The 17,028-nt window shown below is 48.8% G+C and overlaps 1 protein-coding gene across 2 annotated transcripts in view; it reads right to left on the reverse strand.

The window, feature by feature from the left end:
• Positions 1-463: 463 nt before the first annotated feature.
• Positions 464-17,028, reverse strand: part of IPO8 (importin 8) — a 45,970-nt gene continuing 29,405 nt past the window's right edge. Inside the window, exons 21-25 of one of the 2 annotated variants that reach the window (XM_044281417.1) lie at positions 11,928-12,148; positions 11,616-11,821; positions 10,438-10,632; positions 10,234-10,361; positions 464-1,530 (exon numbers count right to left, since the gene is read on the reverse strand). In XM_044281417.1, the coding sequence (XP_044137352.1) occupies positions 10,237-10,361; positions 10,438-10,632; positions 11,616-11,821; positions 11,928-12,148 (747 nt within the window). In that variant the 3' untranslated portion in view covers positions 464-1,530; positions 10,234-10,236. The remainder of the gene's footprint in view (positions 1,531-10,233; positions 10,362-10,437; positions 10,633-11,615; positions 11,822-11,927; positions 12,149-17,028) is intronic. The other variant, XM_044281416.1, reaches the window with a different exon arrangement.

Raw genomic sequence — 17,028 nt, forward strand, 5'->3', positions numbered from 1 at the left:
TGAACAGTAGTGAGGTAGGTGCTCCCTGGCCCATATAAGACAATGACGCCTGTGTCTGGTCAGGTACTAGCACGCAGACCACACTGAAGTAAACGGTTTTGACTGGTCTGATGTGACACTTGGGTGCCTCTCACCTCCCTTAAATCTGCCTGAAGTTGTGTGGCATTCATCATCCAGTTCCGCAGGGCATTGTTCACAATGAAGCGTTCATCAGTGTGGGATGTGGCCAAAGGATATCCACTTCAATGCCTTTCTGTGACTCTTCCAGTCTCTTTGTATCTCTGTTGCCGATAATACTGCTGTGACACTCTAAGCTCTGAGAACATCCTGCTTAAAGCCTCGCAATGGCGAGGTACTGTTGATCAATTGTTAGGTGTTGTCTTGGTCTCATGATGTCAAAATTTGAACAGCATGATGAGGAGCACTGTAAATACCAACTCTAATTAAACCAGGAAATTTATTGGGCAATTCATGGATGAAAAAACTGTTGTGAATTTTGCCGTTAAGCTCCTTATAAGAGAACAGCAAGTTGTGTAAAAAGTACTGAAACATTGAACAGTTGGACATGTGCATTCTAAAGTTTAGAGAAGGCCACATTATGTTCACCTATAAAAGGTTAGACTGCATTTTAGGTTCATCTTGAAATTTCACCCACAATCCAAATATCCCTAACTTGTTGTGAGTAGTGTATATCAAATTTACTGCTATCGCATGTAGAAAAACGGAATGATATGTAAATCCCTTCACAGGGTGATATACACAGCGCCGTTTGATGACGAAAGTGCCTTTAAGCTAGTTACATACGAGCATGTTCGGTGCAGGAAACACATCATCATGACTTATAATGATGCAAGTTCCTGTCTGACCATGGGTCTACTGTACACAGTGTAATTTGTGAGTACAGCACAATAGACCCAAGGCCAGGCAGGAATGGCACTAAGATGCTTTGGGAGTGTAACCATTTTTCAGAGGTTCCTCTGCAGGAAATCAGTGGCTTAGGGTTTGTGCTGTGAATTAACACATTTCTTTATTTAAAGACGAAGATGGAAAAGCCTGGCCTTCAGTGTTAGCATGAATAATTAGACTTGAAAGACATGTAATTCAGTCCATCTTCCTGCTCCTCGGGGGTGGAGCTAGCAGCACATCAAGGTTATCAAGAGCAAGAGCTGCAGTGTTTCAGCCTGTCACAGATCAGTGGCAAATATGAGGAATGAGTAAAAGTGGATAAGAACTGAGATTCTAGCTGCAGATAGTCCTCAGTCTGTGGCACAATAACCTGAATCCTAGGGGGGAAAAAACAAACACCCCCTTGTCCTTTATTCCAACACACTCATAGTGCATAACTTGGCGGGCAATCTCCTCATGTCATGGGTCCAGTGCCGTGCCCATCTTCTGCACAATGTCAATAGGCTTTACAAATATGTAAATGGAGATGTCCCAGGGTTCCTTTCAATGTCCTTCTTCACTGGCCTACAAGATGAGAAGTGCAGACGGTTTGCGCTGACAGCTGCTGTTCAAGCTTCTGTGACGCTGAGAGGGAGAAAACTACAGATTAGTCTGATGCCTAAATATTAACACATCTCACACTATACATTAGAATAAAATTACATGCCACCCTGTAATGAAATGCTCTACATCAGGGAAGCCCAACCTGCGGCCCTCCAGCTGTTGCAAAACTACAACGTCCATCATCCCTGGACAGCCTACAGCTATCAGGGCATGCTGGGACTTGTAGTTTTGCAACAGCTGGAGGGCAGCAGGTTGGGCATCACTGCTTTACATTATCCAGATCTCTGGTTTCTGTCAGTAAATAGGAGCATTCTTGCTTACCATACAATCACAGACTGAAAACCTGCCCAGAACTCACACAATTCACAGCTGAAGATTTGCCACAACTATATTCAATCCAGACAATCTGAGGTAATTACAACAGCCACATAAATCTACTCCTGTCCTGCGAAAGCGTTACAATGTGTCAGTGTAAGGTGTTTCGCTCAAACAGGATTGTCTAGACTTGGAAGAAATTGCAGCAAACCCTCAGCTGTGTGAAATAAATCATCAGGAAGGGTTTTTAAGCAGAAATCTGGTGGTGAGGAAACAAAACACAAAGCATGTTAGAAAGTTGCAGAACTAAAAACCCCAGTCACACGGAACTGAAAATTCTGCAGGGTTCTTGGCGGCTCTCAGGCTAAATGCAACAACTACTTACCGATTCTGCGGAGTATGCTCCACTGTGGAGCATTGTGGGAGATACAGAGGGACATTTATCAAGACTGATGCATCCATACGCCAGTCTCGATCTCCCTACACTGGTAAGGATGAGCCTTATTTATTAACCTTGACGTGGTGAGCGGCTTATTACGCTTTGGCCAAAATGTACACCAATGCCTTATTCAACATCCAGCATAAAGGCAGGGCAGAGTGCTGGTTGCAGAGTGCGATTGCATTTTGTGCTTTTGCGTTTGTATCTGTATTTCGCCATAGCAATCTGCACCTGCTAGGAGTTGTGCGGGCTGAATCCCCCATATTTTTTCTTTGTAGTATATATTGGAGGCGTGGCGATCTCCATGCAGTCATGCACACCTGACCTAGTTAATCTGCCCCCTGGAGGCTGGTTTTAAAGTCAGTATAAAACTGAGTCTGCTTATATAGCACCTACCAGTAGCCATTAGGCTCCAGGAGAAGTATATAGTGGGCTCAGCATGCATGTTGGTACTTGCATCCCTGGATCCGATGAAAGCTGTAATGGCACCGGACGGGGTTAAAAGCAGAGTGTGCTTGGCATGCATGCTGTACCTGCGCTCCCTGGACTTTGTGTGGCTGTCATGGCCCATAAAAAGGTAGGAACTAGTGTTAGGGACCACTCATTAAGGTGACCTTGACGTGGTGAGTGGCTTATTACTCTTTGGCCAAAATGTACACCAATGCCTTATTCAACATCCAGCATTAAGGCAGGGCAGAGTGCTGGTTGCAGAGTGTGATTGCATTTTGTGTTTTTGCGTTTGTATCATTATTTATTAAGAGGCCTCTTAATAAATTAGGCACATCTCTGCCCTGCCCTGTGCCAGATACGGACATCTATGCCAGCTACAAACTGGCATAGACTTCAGCTATATCTGCTGCCACTTTCTGGTGAAAGTTATAGTAAATGCGGCAGGTGACGCAAAGCTCGCCCCCTCTCTCTAAGCTCTGCCCCTTTTCTCAGCACTTCGGAAAAGTGCCAAGAAGTTTAAAAAGACACATATTATGGTGCACATATAATGTGGACAGTGTCCCTCACAGTGTTCACACCGAGCACCGCACAGCAGTCTGCATGTTACAAAACCTATTATAGAGGGGCACATACAGCAGAGACCTCAAGGTGTCACAAGTCAGTAGTCTATAAGCTACCCATAAAGGTGAATGGCAGCAGGTGCACAGAATAGGGTTTAGGGCAGGGATGGCCAACCTGTGGCTCTCCAGCTGTTGTAAAACTACAACTCCCACCATGCCCTGCTGTAGGCTGATAGCTGTAGGTAGAGCCTCAGGTTGGCCATCCCTGGTTTAGGGGCACCCGATTTGGATAGACGTGTAGTTTTTGCACCTGGCCCCTATTAATCAGCGGCTCTGCTCCAATCACCTTCACCGAAAACACTGCCTGGAGAAGAGCCGCCAGTTCACATATTACAGGAGCAGCAGAACAGGAAGGATGGATTCGGCACATAGCGGTGCAGAACAGAGCCTACAGATCCCTTATACTATAATGGGGTCCGGTAGATTTCTGTTCAGGGGATCGATTTTGTAGAGGAGATGAAAGTCCTGCATGCTCAACTTTTGTCTCCGCTACAAAAACCTTCCTCTGAACAGAAACCTACCACACTCCATTATAGTCTATGGGGTCTGTAGGCTCCGTTCAACTTAAGTTATGTGCTGAATCCAGTCCTTTCCATTCTTCTGCTCCTATAACAGAGCAGAAGAACGGAAAAGAGAACGTAGATGTGATAGCAGCCTAAGACCCCATTCACACGACCATATTTTTGGTCCACATTCGATTCATATTTTTTGCGTGTCCTATTCTTGTCCGTTTTAAGGAAAAGAATAGACCTTGTTACATTGGGTCAGAAAAAAAGGAGATTTTTGTATAACTTACCAGTTAAATCTCTTTCTCGCTCTTCCTTGGGGGACACAGACCTTGGGTATAGCTCAGCTCCCTAGGAGGCGTGACACTAAGTAAAACTGTTAAGCCCCTCCTCCATCAGCTATACCCTCAGCCTGGAGATAGAGGCTACCAGTTGCGTGTCCAAGTAGTGAAAGGATAACAACCAATAACGGAAACAACCAGCCAGCAACCCAACGGGGCGCCAGACCATAACCCTGTAACCAAACACAGAAGGGTGGGTGCTGTGTCCCCCAAGGAAGAGCGAGAAAGAGATTTAACTGGTAAGTTATACAAAAATCTCCTTTTCTCGCCCATTTTCCTTGGGGGACACAGACCTTGGGACGTTCAAGAGCAGTCCAAGAAGGGAGGGACCACAAACCCAAGGCGGAACACCACCAGAGCATCAGGAAACCGCTGCCTGCAAAACCAGGCGGCCCAAAGCAGCATCCGCTGATGCATGCGTATGCACCCTATAGAACTTTGTGAAAGTGTGCAGAGAGGACCAAGTGGCTGCTTTGCACAACTGTTCAGCCGAGGCCCGATGCCTCTGCGCCCAGGAAGCTCCGACTGCTCTGGTGGAATGAGCAGTGACGCCGAAAGGCGGAGGTCTGCCCTTGGCTCGATAAGCCTCAGACACCGCCAGTTTAATGAAACGGGCAATAGCCACCTTGGAGACCGCCAACCCTTTGCGCGAACCCTCCGGAACCACAAACAGGGAGTCCGTGCTCCGAAAGGACCCGGTGACCTCCAAGTAAATCCTCAACACCCTGACCACATCCAGACGGTGCAGTTCCCGTTCTCTGGGGTGGGAAGGAGAGGGACAGAGCGACGGAAGGACGATGTCCTCATTGATGTGAAAGGCGGAGACCACCTTTGGCAGGAAAGTCGGGACAGGCCGAAGCACAACCTTATCCTGGTGGAAGATCAGGAAAGGTTCGGAGCAAGAAAGAGCCGCTAACTCCGACACCCGTCGGAGAGACGTGACGGCCACAAGAAAGATGACCTTGCAGGACAGAAGGCGAAGGGAGACCTCCCGTAAAGGCTCGAAGGGGGCTGATTGGAGCGCCGAGAGCACCACATTCAGGTCCCAGGAAGGAACTGGAGGGCGGTACGGCAGAACAGAGTGAGCCACCCCTTGTAAAAAGGTCTTAATTGGCCCTAGAGGGGCCAGGGGACGCTGGAGAAGAATAGACAGCGCCGAAATCTGACCCTTCAGAGAACTGAGGCACAGCCCCAGGTCCAGACCCGACTGGAGGAAGGACAGGATTGTGGGAAGAGAAAACCGGAGAGGTGGGATGCTCCGGGACTCACAGAACCCCAGATAGGACCTCCAAACCCGATAGTAGATCCTAGAGGATACGGGCTTACGAGCCCGGATCATGGTGCGGACTACGTCCGCGGAGAAACCCCGTCGCGTTAAGACGGCGGTCTCAATAGCCACGCCGTCAAACGTAGCGAGCCTAAATGCTCGTGGAAGATCGGTCCCTGAGAGAGAAGGTCTTCCCTGGAGGGCAATGGCCACGGTGCGTCTGCCAACAGCAACATTAGGTCGGCGTACCAAGACCGGCGGGGCCAATCTGGGGCGATTAGAATCGCGGGGACGCCCTCTGCCGCGATCCTCCGAAGAACCCGTGGCAGGAGGGGAAAAGGAGGAAAGACGTACAGAAGGGAGAATTCGCGCCACGGAAGGACGAGCGCGTCGGCGCCGTATGCCTTCGGGTCCCGTGCCCTGGCCAGGTATAGGGGGACCTTGTGGTTGAATTTGGAGGCCATGAGGTCCACGTCGGGGCGACCCCAGCGAAGACAAAGGGCTTCGAACACCTCTGGGTGCAGGGACCATTCTCCCGGGTCGATGGTGGACCGGCTGAGGAAATCCGCCGCCCAGTTGTCCACCCCCGGGATGTAAATCGCAGATAAGGCCGGCACGTGCGTCTCCGCCCAGAGGAGAATGAGGGTCACCTCTTGCATCGCTGCGAGTGCCTCCCTGATGGTTTATGTATGCCACAGCCGTGGCATTGTCCGATTGGATCCGAACAGGGTGGCCCCTCAGCAGATGGGTCCAGTGTCTGAGGGACAGAAGAATCGCCCTCAGTTCCAGAATATTGATTGGAAGTCTGGACTCCGATAGAGACCAAACGCCCTGGACGGACCGGGGAGGGAAAACCCCCCCCCACCCCCGTAAGCTGGCATCTGTGGTAATCACCAGCCAGTTCAGTGGACGGAAGGACTTCCCCCTTAGAGGGATATGCAACCACCAGCCGAGGGAAGCCCGAGCCAGGGGAGGCAGAAGAAAGGTCCTGTCCAGACTCCTCGGTGATTTGTCCCAGGCCGACAGAATTGCCCTCTGAAAGGTGCGGGATCGGAATTGTGCGAACGGCACCGCTTCGAAACAGGCAACCATCTTTCCCAACAACCGCATGCTGGATCTGAGGGAAGGGCGGTGATGACGGAGGAGACTGCGAACCGACCCGCGAAGGGCCAGACGCTTGTCCGACGGAAGGCGGACCTCCGCCAACTCTGTATCCAGGAGCATCCCCAGGAAGATCAGCCGTCTGGAGGGGGTAAGGGAAGATTTGGGGTGGTTGATAATCCAACCTAACCGCGTCAGGGTCTCCAGAGTGAGTTCCACACTGCGGGATGTCTGAGAGAAGGAGGGTGCCTTGACCAGGATGTCGTCCAAGTATGGGAGAAGAAAAACACTTCTTGAACGTAGAAGGGCCAAGACAGGGGCCAGGACCTTGGTGAACACTCGAGGAGCCGTCGCCAGACCAAAGGGAAGGGCGACGAATTGGAAGTGATCGTCCCCCACCGCGAAGCGCAGGAAGCGGTGATGACATGGAGCAACCGGAACGTGGAGGTATGCATCCTGAATGTCAATTGAGGCCATGAAATCCCCTCTTTCCAGGGAGGCCACTGCGGACCTGAGAGACTCCATCCGGAATCTCTGCAGTCGGAGAAAACGGTTCAGGCGTTTTAGGTCCAAGATCGGACGCACTGAGCCTTCCTTCTTGGGAACCACAAAGAGGTTCGAGTAGAACCCCCTGAACCTTTCCGTCGGAGGCACGGGGGCGACGACACCCTTGTCCATTAGAGAGTGAATGGCCGCGAAGAAGGCGGCCACTCGTACGGGATCTCGCGGAGGACGGGATCGGAAGAAACGGTCTGGCGGAATGGACGCAAATTCGATTTTGTATCCGCAAGATACAATCTCGAGCGCCCATGCGTCTGAGATGTGGGCCCGCCATACGTTCCTGAATAGGAGAAGGTGGGGGCGCACCTTCAGGCAGAGGGCTGCTGGCCTGTGGGAGCCCGTGCAGGCTGGGACTTGCGCCAGGTAGGTTGCGTCCGAAAAAACGGCTTCTTGCGTCTATCCTGGGCTGGGCCAGAGGAAGAAGAACTGGCCGCGGGTCTAGACCCGGTGGGCTTGCGAAAGGACCGAAAATGGGACGAACCAGCGCGACCACGGGGGGCGCCCATTGGCCTGGACTGGGGGAGGTGAGTACTCTTCCCACCCGTGGCCTCTGATATAAGTTCGTCCAGACGGGTTCCGAACAGGCGGGAACCCGTGAATGGTAGGCCGGCCAAAGAGCGTTTGGAAGCGGCGTCCGCCACCCAAACCTTCAGCCAGAGTTCCCTCCTGACAGAAACTGCCAGGGCAGAGGAACGGGCAATGAGGGCACCCGCATCAAGGGAGGCCTCACAGACGAATTTTCCGGCCTGAACAATTAGTTGGGCTAAGGAACGGAGGTCCTGAACAGGGACGTCCGACCCTAACTCCCGTTCCAGTTGCAAACCCCATTCAGAGACCGCTTTGCCAACCCAGGCGGAGGCAAAGACCGGTCTAAGGGCCGAACCAGAGGCAGTAAATATGGCCTTGGAGAGGGATTCCGTACGACGGTCCTCAACAGACTGGAGGGAAGATCCGTCCTGTACAGGAATAGTAGTGCTTTTGGACAGGCGAGCCACGGGAGGATCAACCTTAGGCGGGGATGTCCACGTGGTCACAGAATCCGCTGGAAAGGGATAACAAATGTCCAGCTTTTTGGGTGTAATAAAGCGGACGTTAGGCCGAGTCCAAGCCTTGGATACCACAGAAGAAAAATCAGCGTGTATGGGAAAAACCTTGGAGGCCTGTTTGGGGCGGAGAAAGGACACGCCGGCCTGTTCAGAGCTGGGGGGGTCATCGTGTAGCTGAAAGGTATCACGGATGCTAGTGACAAGATGCCCCACCGCGGACGCCAATTTGGACGGAAGCTCTGAGTCCATGTCCACGTCCGAATCCGCCAGTCCTCCCTCAGAAAGCGTATCCCTTTGAGAGGATAGACTTGACTGAGCTCGCACGCATGGCGGAGAGAGCGAAGCATCTGGAGAAGATGTGCGCTCAACCCTTGAACGTTTCTGAGTATGCCGGGCCCTGGAAGATTCGCTGGGAGGCAGGGAACCAGTGGGGGCGGCAGAAACGGTAGTCCCAGCGGGTGCGACAGGGATTGTGGCAGCCTGCGGGAGAGGCGGTCTATCCACGAGACGGCCCACTACGTGTGTAAGGCTTTCCACCGCCTGAGACAGAGACCTAGCCCAGTCAGGGGGTTCAGAGGCACCGGGGGGCGCAGCGGGAAGCGGGCCCTGCACCGGGGCCTGACATGCAAGGCAATGCGGCTCAGATTGCCCCCGCGGAAAAAGTTCCTTACAGGCGGTACAGGCATGGTACCAGGGTTTGGGGGCACCTGTGGGATCTGACATGCTGAAGTGTGGTTGTACTCTAATATAGAGACCACAAAGGGTTATAGCAGCTATGACCAGGAGGGTTAGGAGAGGGTTAACTGTCCTACCAGTGCCTCAGAAGAACGTCAGGAGATGGCCCAGATCAGCAGCAGCAGAGAAGCAGTGAACAGCAGTGAGCAGCAGAGAGCGCCCACAGAAGCCGAGCGATGTACACAGGAGGTTAGAGTTCCCCACTGTGTCCCAGCTTCCTGTCAGGAGTGAGGAAGCGTGGGAAACCTCAGCAGAAAGCGCGGGGAACAAGCTCCGCCCCCTCCAGCGCTTGAAATGTCTCCTGTGAAGGAGAACGTAGCTCCGCCCCCAAAATGACGCACGCGTAAGCCCCGCCCCCTGCCGGGACCGCTAAGCCCCGCCCCCCGTTCTCGGCGGGAAGGGGGAGAGAGAGAAGAGAAAAATGGAGTCAGCCCCGAATGAGGGGGAGGGGAAGATAGCAGCGTGGGGGGGAACGGCGTGGGGGTGCTGAGGATGCTGCTGTGCTGCATTGTCCTGCAGATGAGCGCTCAGAATGAGCGACCACGGGTGCCCCCCTTACCCAGAGGGGTAGATGCTGCAGATAGGGACGGGGTATGGGCTGGAATAGCCATCTCACCGTCCGACGTCTTCACCCTCAGTCCTTTCCAGCAGGGTCGCCCCTTCAGCCACTGGCACCGCAGTGGCAGGAAGCTGGAAGAGGGGCTTGGCGTGCGGGCGACCCCCTAGCTGGCGGGATGTAGGGGAGCCATTGCTGCCCAGATCCTCCTATTGCTTCTGTGGGGGAGGCAGCAGTGCAGATAAGTTGGCACTGGCGCAGCTCAACCCCGGGAGAGCAGAGAGGTCTAATGCGTCTCTGGTATCCCTAGGAAAAAATAAAATAACAAAATTAGAAGAAAAAGTAAAAATAACAAGGAGAAAACAGCCCTGCAGTAGCAGGGAGTGTCTTGCCTCCTTGGACACTAAGCTAAAACTGGTAGCCTCTATCTCCAGGCTGAGGGTATAGCTGATGGAGGAGGGGCTTAACAGTTTTACTTAGTGTCACGCCTCCTAGGGAGCTGAGCTATACCCAAGGTCTGTGTCCCCCAAGGAAAATGGGCGAGAAAAACGAATGTCACACACATGATCTGTATTTTTTGCGAATCTGCCTATTGTGGGCCACAAAATACATATGGTCGTGCGAATGCCCCCTAAGTGACAGTCTCATGACAACTGAAGCAGGTGCTGTGCTTCATACTGGATTCCAGGCATTGACCTTGCCGCCCACACCGATATGTTTCCTTCTCCAGGCAAAAGTTAACTTTTTTTAGCTGCTACGTGCTTAAAAAGGATTCTCATCCAGTCACCTGTTACTCACAAGCTGCGTTCTTCCTCTGCTCCGACAACGTGTAGATCTCCTGCAGCTGTTTCTTCTGGTCATTGCTGAGCGTCGCTGTCAGAGAGTGATACCAGACGGGGTCTCTGCTCTGCACACCTGTGAATGAGAGTGGGTCAGGTCTCTGAGGGTCTTTATAACGCAGGCAGCACAGCAATGTACTGCAGGCACTTACTCAGCAATGCGTCTGTAAAGAGCTGATACTCATCCAGGGCCTCCTGACAATCTAGGGGTGTGCTGAACGCTTCCAGTGCCGTCTCTTCTAAGGCTTCATCATCCCAGTCATCATCTTCATCCTCCTCTTCCTCTTTCCCAGCATTCTCCTGCATTGCCTGGCTGCTGGATTCCTCCTCATCACTTGGGATCTCCTCTAAATGGAACATCGACATCAGTATTGGATGATTACTACTTTAGCTATAAATTCCTATTATAATGTTACAGGATCAGGCTTTATTACACCAGAGGCTGAAGAGCGCACTGTACAGCAGCACGCAGCATGTCACAAGCAGTGCGCCGGCTTCAGTCCACTGCAGTGAGGTGTAGACATTAAGTAGGTAATAGCCATCTGGTTAAACAACCCTCACTTTTTTTCATTAGGGGCAAAGTGTCAAAATATATACATTTTTTAAATACATTTTTATAGTTCTCTGATAAGTCCCAGCAGCTCTGCCATGCCAGGGGCACCCAGTGACAATGTGATCGCTGGGTCCAATAGAGGCAACAAGTTAAAGGCTATGTATGCCTTTGGAGGCAATGATGCATTTTAATAATTTTTGCCCAAAAAAAAATAAATCATATTTTCAATTGGCCTTTATTAAAAATATTGAGCTGTTCCATCACAAAGGGTTAACTGTGTTTCTAACTGTGTGACTGGTACTTTAACTTTCTGCTGGTCATCTAATAACCCTTATCGCTAAACTACTAAGTGGTCATAAACAGTTAAGCCACATTCTTATAAGTAAGATAAGAACTGAGCCATAAGTGTGAGTGTTTATAATGTCAGAGAGCAGAGATAAGGAGTCCGTCAGCTCCCCAAAGTGACGGAAAAGAGAGAAAATCCAGAGGCTGCTTCTAGGGCATCTCAGCTATGTATAGAGAAAAAAAAAAGTTGGATATTTGTATTGAAGACCAATTGAAAAAATTACTTTTAGCTCAAAAGGAGTACAATGCAATAATAAAAAAGAAATAGCCCCCAAAGATGAACATAGCCTTTAAACGAGGAAAAGACATGTCAATATACTCAAAATGGAGATGTTGATGGCTTTGCCAATTTCTAACCAGCTAAATATTCTGAATGACATCTACATGGAGGAAATCCCAGTGTGTGTGTGTAACGGATTGTGATGCATTTACCGTTTTCCTCAGTTTCAGTTTTGGTGGCACGAGACGAAGTCCGCCTATCTGGATGGTCCCGATGCGAGCACACTTGCCTCAGTCCAAGGAACAGGAGGAGAATGGAAGGCACAATGACTGAGGCAACAGCATTTACTGAAGGAGGTCTGCTAGGAAGCTCCATGAGGATGCTGAGGCCGATTATACAAATCTTCCGGTCATGAAGCCTGCAGGTAAATACAGCTATTACCATGTACATACCCTAAATTTCATAACACCATGCACTACACTGGTTGCCAGTGGTTGTAAGCTATATAAGTTAGGAGTACTTGCCCCAGGAAGCAGTCAGTGTCGTTAACCCACTGATTGATGAACTGTGCTGTGATGGGTTCTGAGCTGTGGGGGAATCGGATCTGTTCCAGAGTATTCAAGAGAAGTGGTGGATTATAGTACAGAGAAGCGATGACCACCTGAAGACACATGGTGCGCAGCTCGCTGGATTTAACACCTCGCGTTAAGCGTTCCAGCACAGCTTCTACAAAGAGCGGGATACACTGAAAAAAAACAAAGACATGTTACAGGTTACTTCTGAGCAGCTGTCATTAGGCCAGATTCCTTCAAATTGGACAAGGTGCCATCAACTAAATGGTCCCTCAAAAGCGAATGCAAATCCTTCAGGATTCAAGATGCAACTCACAGACTGCATTCAGAGTCTACACAGTGGCATCATTACAGCTTGTGAGCATTCTAAGCCCCTCCTTGCCTTCCGATTGGCCTTTGTGGGTCATCATGTAACCACTAGCGCACATTTTCTAAAGGATCCTAATAGCATTAACCACCTAACTGTTTTGCCCCAGTCCAGCTCCAGCAGTGATTAAAGTAGCTAACTGGAAGGGGAGGGCTGTTTTAGATGCTGCTATCTCCTGAATGGTAGCAGCTAGAAACATGCAACTGGTCTTGTTTGAAAGCTGACAAAGCTGAAAGCTTTCAGACAATACCAGAATGACAGCAATATGTTCAGTACAGGGGAAGATATCACTGATAGAATGCAGCTGAAAGTGAAAGTAAAAACAGGTTTTACCCGCGATTATTCCTGACTCGATTTCTAATAGTGATTTCTCCTCTGTTGCTTGGACTTTAGCTGTCATTTGGAATGTCAGCTTTCAAACAAGACCAGTTGCATATTTCTAGCTGCTACCATTCAGGAGATAGCAGCATGTAAAGCAGCTATTCGATAACTCAGAATAGGGCTATGTTCACATCTGTGTTGGAGGCTTCTTCCGGGGCCTCCATCACAGAGCTCGTCAAAAAAGAGAGGAGAAAAATCCTACATTCAGGACCTTTTTCTTTATAAAAAAAAAAATCTCTCCCAAATGAAAAAACTGAACAGATCCTATTATAGTCAATGGGATTTTTTAGGGTCTGTTGCGTTCAGTTATGTGTAGAATCCAGCACTTTTGTTATTTTCATTCTTCTGCTCCTATAACAGAGGGAAAATAAGGGAAAAGATATGCTGCTGTTCTGCGTTTAGAGCCACACCTGCTTTTGGCTCAAAATCACTGATGGAAAACACTGACGTGTGAATGAGGCATAATTCTCATGGCCCTGAGATACTGGGTGGAAACTAGCTACTATGATGTCTCCCATAAAGAGTACCTCTCATGGACAGAGAAGCAGCAGAACATGGAAGACATTATACAGAAGTACAGAGCAGTTGGCCATACATATGTGCATTGGCTGAACCTGACAATTCTGGTCAAGCATATAGGGGCACATTTATTAAGACCAGCATTTTAGACGCCGGTCTTAACCACTTCAGCCCCGCTAGCTGAAACCCCCTTCATGACCAGAGCACTTTTTACACTTCGGCACTACACTACTTTCACCGTTTATCGCTCGGTCATGCAACTTACCACCCAAATGAATTTTACCTCCTTTTCTTCTCACTAATAGAGCTTTCATTTGGTGGTATTTTATTGCTGCTGACATTTTTACTTTTTTTGTTATTAATCGAAATGTAACGATTTTTTTGCAAAAAAATGACATTTTTCACTTACAGCTGTAAAATTTTGCAAAAAAAACGACATCCATATATAAATTTTTTGCTAAATTTATAGTTCTACATGTCTTTGATAAAAAAAAAAAATGTTTGGGCAAAAAAAAAAATAATGGTTTGGGTAAAAGTTATAGCGTTTACAAACTATGGTACAAAAATGTGAATTTCCGCTTTTTGAAGCAGCTCTGACTTTCTGAGCACCTGTCATGATTCCTGAGGTTCTACAATGCCCAAACAGTAGAAAAACCCCACAAATGACCCCATTTCGGAAAGTAGACACCCTAAGGTATTCGCTGATGGGCATAGTGAGTTCATAGAACTTTTTATTTTTTGTCACAAGTTAGCGGAAAATGATGATGATTTTTTATTTTTATTTTTTTCTTACAAAGTCTCATATTCCACTAACTTGCGACAAAAAATAAAAAATTCTAGGAACTCGCCATGCCCCTCACGGAATACCTTGGGGTGTCTTCTTTCCAAAATAAGGGTCACTTGTGGCGTAGTTATACTGCCCTGGCAATTTAGGGGCCCAAATGTGTGAGAAGAACTTTGCAATCAAAATGTGTAAAAAATGACCGGTGAAATCCGAAAGGTGCACTTTGGAATATGTGCCCCTTTGCCCACCTTGGCTGCAAAAAAGTGTCACACATCTGGTATCGCCGTACTCAGGAGAAGTTGGGGAATGTGTATTGGGGTGTCATTTTACATATACCCATGCTGGGTGAGAGAAATATCTTGGCAAAAGACAACTTTTCCAATTTTTTTATACAAAGTTGGCATTTGACCAAGATATTTTTCTCACCCAGCATGGGTATATGTAAAATGACACCCCAAAACACATTCCCCAACTTCTCCTGAGTACGGCGATACCAGATGTGTCACACTTTTTTGCAGCCAAGGTGGGCAAAGGGGCACATATTCCAAAGTGCACCTTTCGGATTTCGCAGGCCATTTTTTACACATTTTGATTGCAAGGTACTTCTTACACATTTGGGCCCCTAAATTGCCAGGGCAGTATAACTACCCCACAAGTGACCCAATTTTGGAAAGAAGACACCCCAAGGTATTCCGTGAGGGGCACGGCGAGTTCCTAGAAATTTTTATTTTTTGTCGCAAGTTAGTGGAATATGAGACTTTGAAAGGAAAAAAGAAAAAAAAAGAAAAATCATCATTTTCCGCTAACTTGTGACAAAAAATAAAAAATTCTAGGAACTCGCCGTGCCCCTCACGGAATACCTTGGGGTGTCTTCTTTCCAAAATGGGGTCACTTGTGGCGTAGTTATACTGCCCTCGCAATTTAGGGGCCCAAATGTGTAAGAAGTACCTTGCAATCAAAATCTGTAAAAAATGGCCTGTGAAATCCGAAAGGTGCTCTTTGGAATGTGTGCCCCTTTGCCCACCTTGGCTGCAAAAAACTGTCACACATGTGGTATCGCCGTACTCAGGAGAAGTTGGGGAATGTGTTTTGGGGTGTCATTTTACATATAACCATGCTGGATGAGAGAAATATCTTGGCAAAAGATAACTTTTCCCATTTTTTTTATACAAAGTTGGCATTTGACCAAGATATTTTTCTCACCCAGCATGGGTATATGTAAAATGACACCCCAAAACACATTCCCCAACTTCTCCTGAGTACGGCGATACCAGATGTGTCACACTTTTTTGCAGCCTAGATGCGCAAAGGGGCCCAAATTCCTTTTAGGAGGGCATTTTTAGACATTTGGATCCCAGTCTTCTTCTCACGCTTTAGGGCCCCTAAAAAGCCAGGGCAGTATAAATACCCCACATGTGACCCCACTTTGGAAAGAAGACACCCCGAGGTATTCAATGAGGGGCCTGGCGAGTTCATAGAAATTTTTTTTTTTTTGCATAAGTTAGCGGATATTGATTTTTTTTGTTTTTTTCTCACAAAGTCTCACTTTCCGCTAACTAAGGACAAAAATTTCAATCTTTCATGGACTCAATATGCCCCTCACGGAATACCTTGGGGTGTCTTCTTTCCGAAATGGGGTCACATGTGGGGTATTTATACTACCCTGGCTTTTTAGGGGCCCTAAAGCGTGAGAAGAAGTCTGGAATATAAATGTCTAAAAATGTTTACACATTTGGATTCCGTGAGGGGTATGGCGAGTTCATGTGAGATTTTATTTTTTGACACAAGTTAGTGGAATATGAGACTTTGTAAGAAAAAACAAAAACAAACAAAAAATTTCTGCTAACTTGGGCCAAAAAAATGTCTGAATGGAGCCTTACAGGGGGGGGGGGGGGTGATCAATGACAGGGGGGTGATCACCCATATAGACTCCCTGATCACCCCCCTGTCATTGATCACCCCCCTGTAAGGCTCCATTCAGACGTCCGTATGATTTTTACGGATCCATGGATACATGGATCGGATCCGCAAAACACATGCGGACGTCTGAATGGAGCCTTACAGGGGGGTTATCAATGACAGGGGGTGATCAGGGTGATCACCCGCCTGTCATTGATCACCCCCCTGTAAGGCTCCATTCAGACGTCCGCATGTGTTTTGCGGATCCGATCCATGTATCCGTGGATCCGTAAAAATCATACGGACGTCTGAACTGAGCCTTACAGGGGGGTGATCAATGACAGGGGGGTGATCAGGGAGTTTATATGGGGTGATCATGGGTGATCAGGGGTTCATAAAGGGTTAATAAGTGACGGGGGCGGGGGGGGTGTAGTGTAGTGTAGTGTTTGGGTGCGACTTTACTGACCTACCTGTGTCCTCTGGTGGTCGATCCTAACAAAAGGGACCACCAGAGGACCAGGTAGCAGGTAAATTAGACGCTGTTATCAAAACAGCGTCTAATATACCTGTTAGGGGTTAAAAAAATCAGATCTCCAGCTGGCCAGCGAGCGATCGCCGCTGGCAGGCTGGAGATCCACTCGTTTACCTTCCGTTCCTGTGAGCGCGCGCGCCTGTGTGCGCGCGTTCACAGGAAATCCCGGCCCTCGCGAGATGACGCGTATATGCGTCGCTGAGCGCAGGGCTGCCGCCTCCGGACCGCACATCTGCGTTAGGCGGTCCGGAGGCGGTTAATAAACCCCATAGCTGGCGGTGGACCCGCCGGCATTATGAGAAGAGGAGTCGTCCTCTTCATAACTTCGGCAGATACTCCACCAATTCTAAATGTAAGACAGCGTCCAAGCTGTCTTACATTTAGACCTTTTTCTACGTCTTAAACAGGCGTAGAAAATGGTAAATAAGACAGGCCTGCCAATCCGTTCCCTTTTTTAGACTTGTCTTGAGCGGGGAGAAGTGGCAGATTGTTGGAGGAGATAAGGATCGGCAGACTGGATTTCAACCAGATCTATTTTCTCTCAGGAGCTAAGCCACTGCCAGAGGTATTT

Source organism: Bufo gargarizans, chromosome 2, assembly GCF_014858855.1.
Source record: "Bufo gargarizans isolate SCDJY-AF-19 chromosome 2, ASM1485885v1, whole genome shotgun sequence".
Taxonomy (NCBI): domain Eukaryota; kingdom Metazoa; phylum Chordata; class Amphibia; order Anura; family Bufonidae; genus Bufo; species Bufo gargarizans.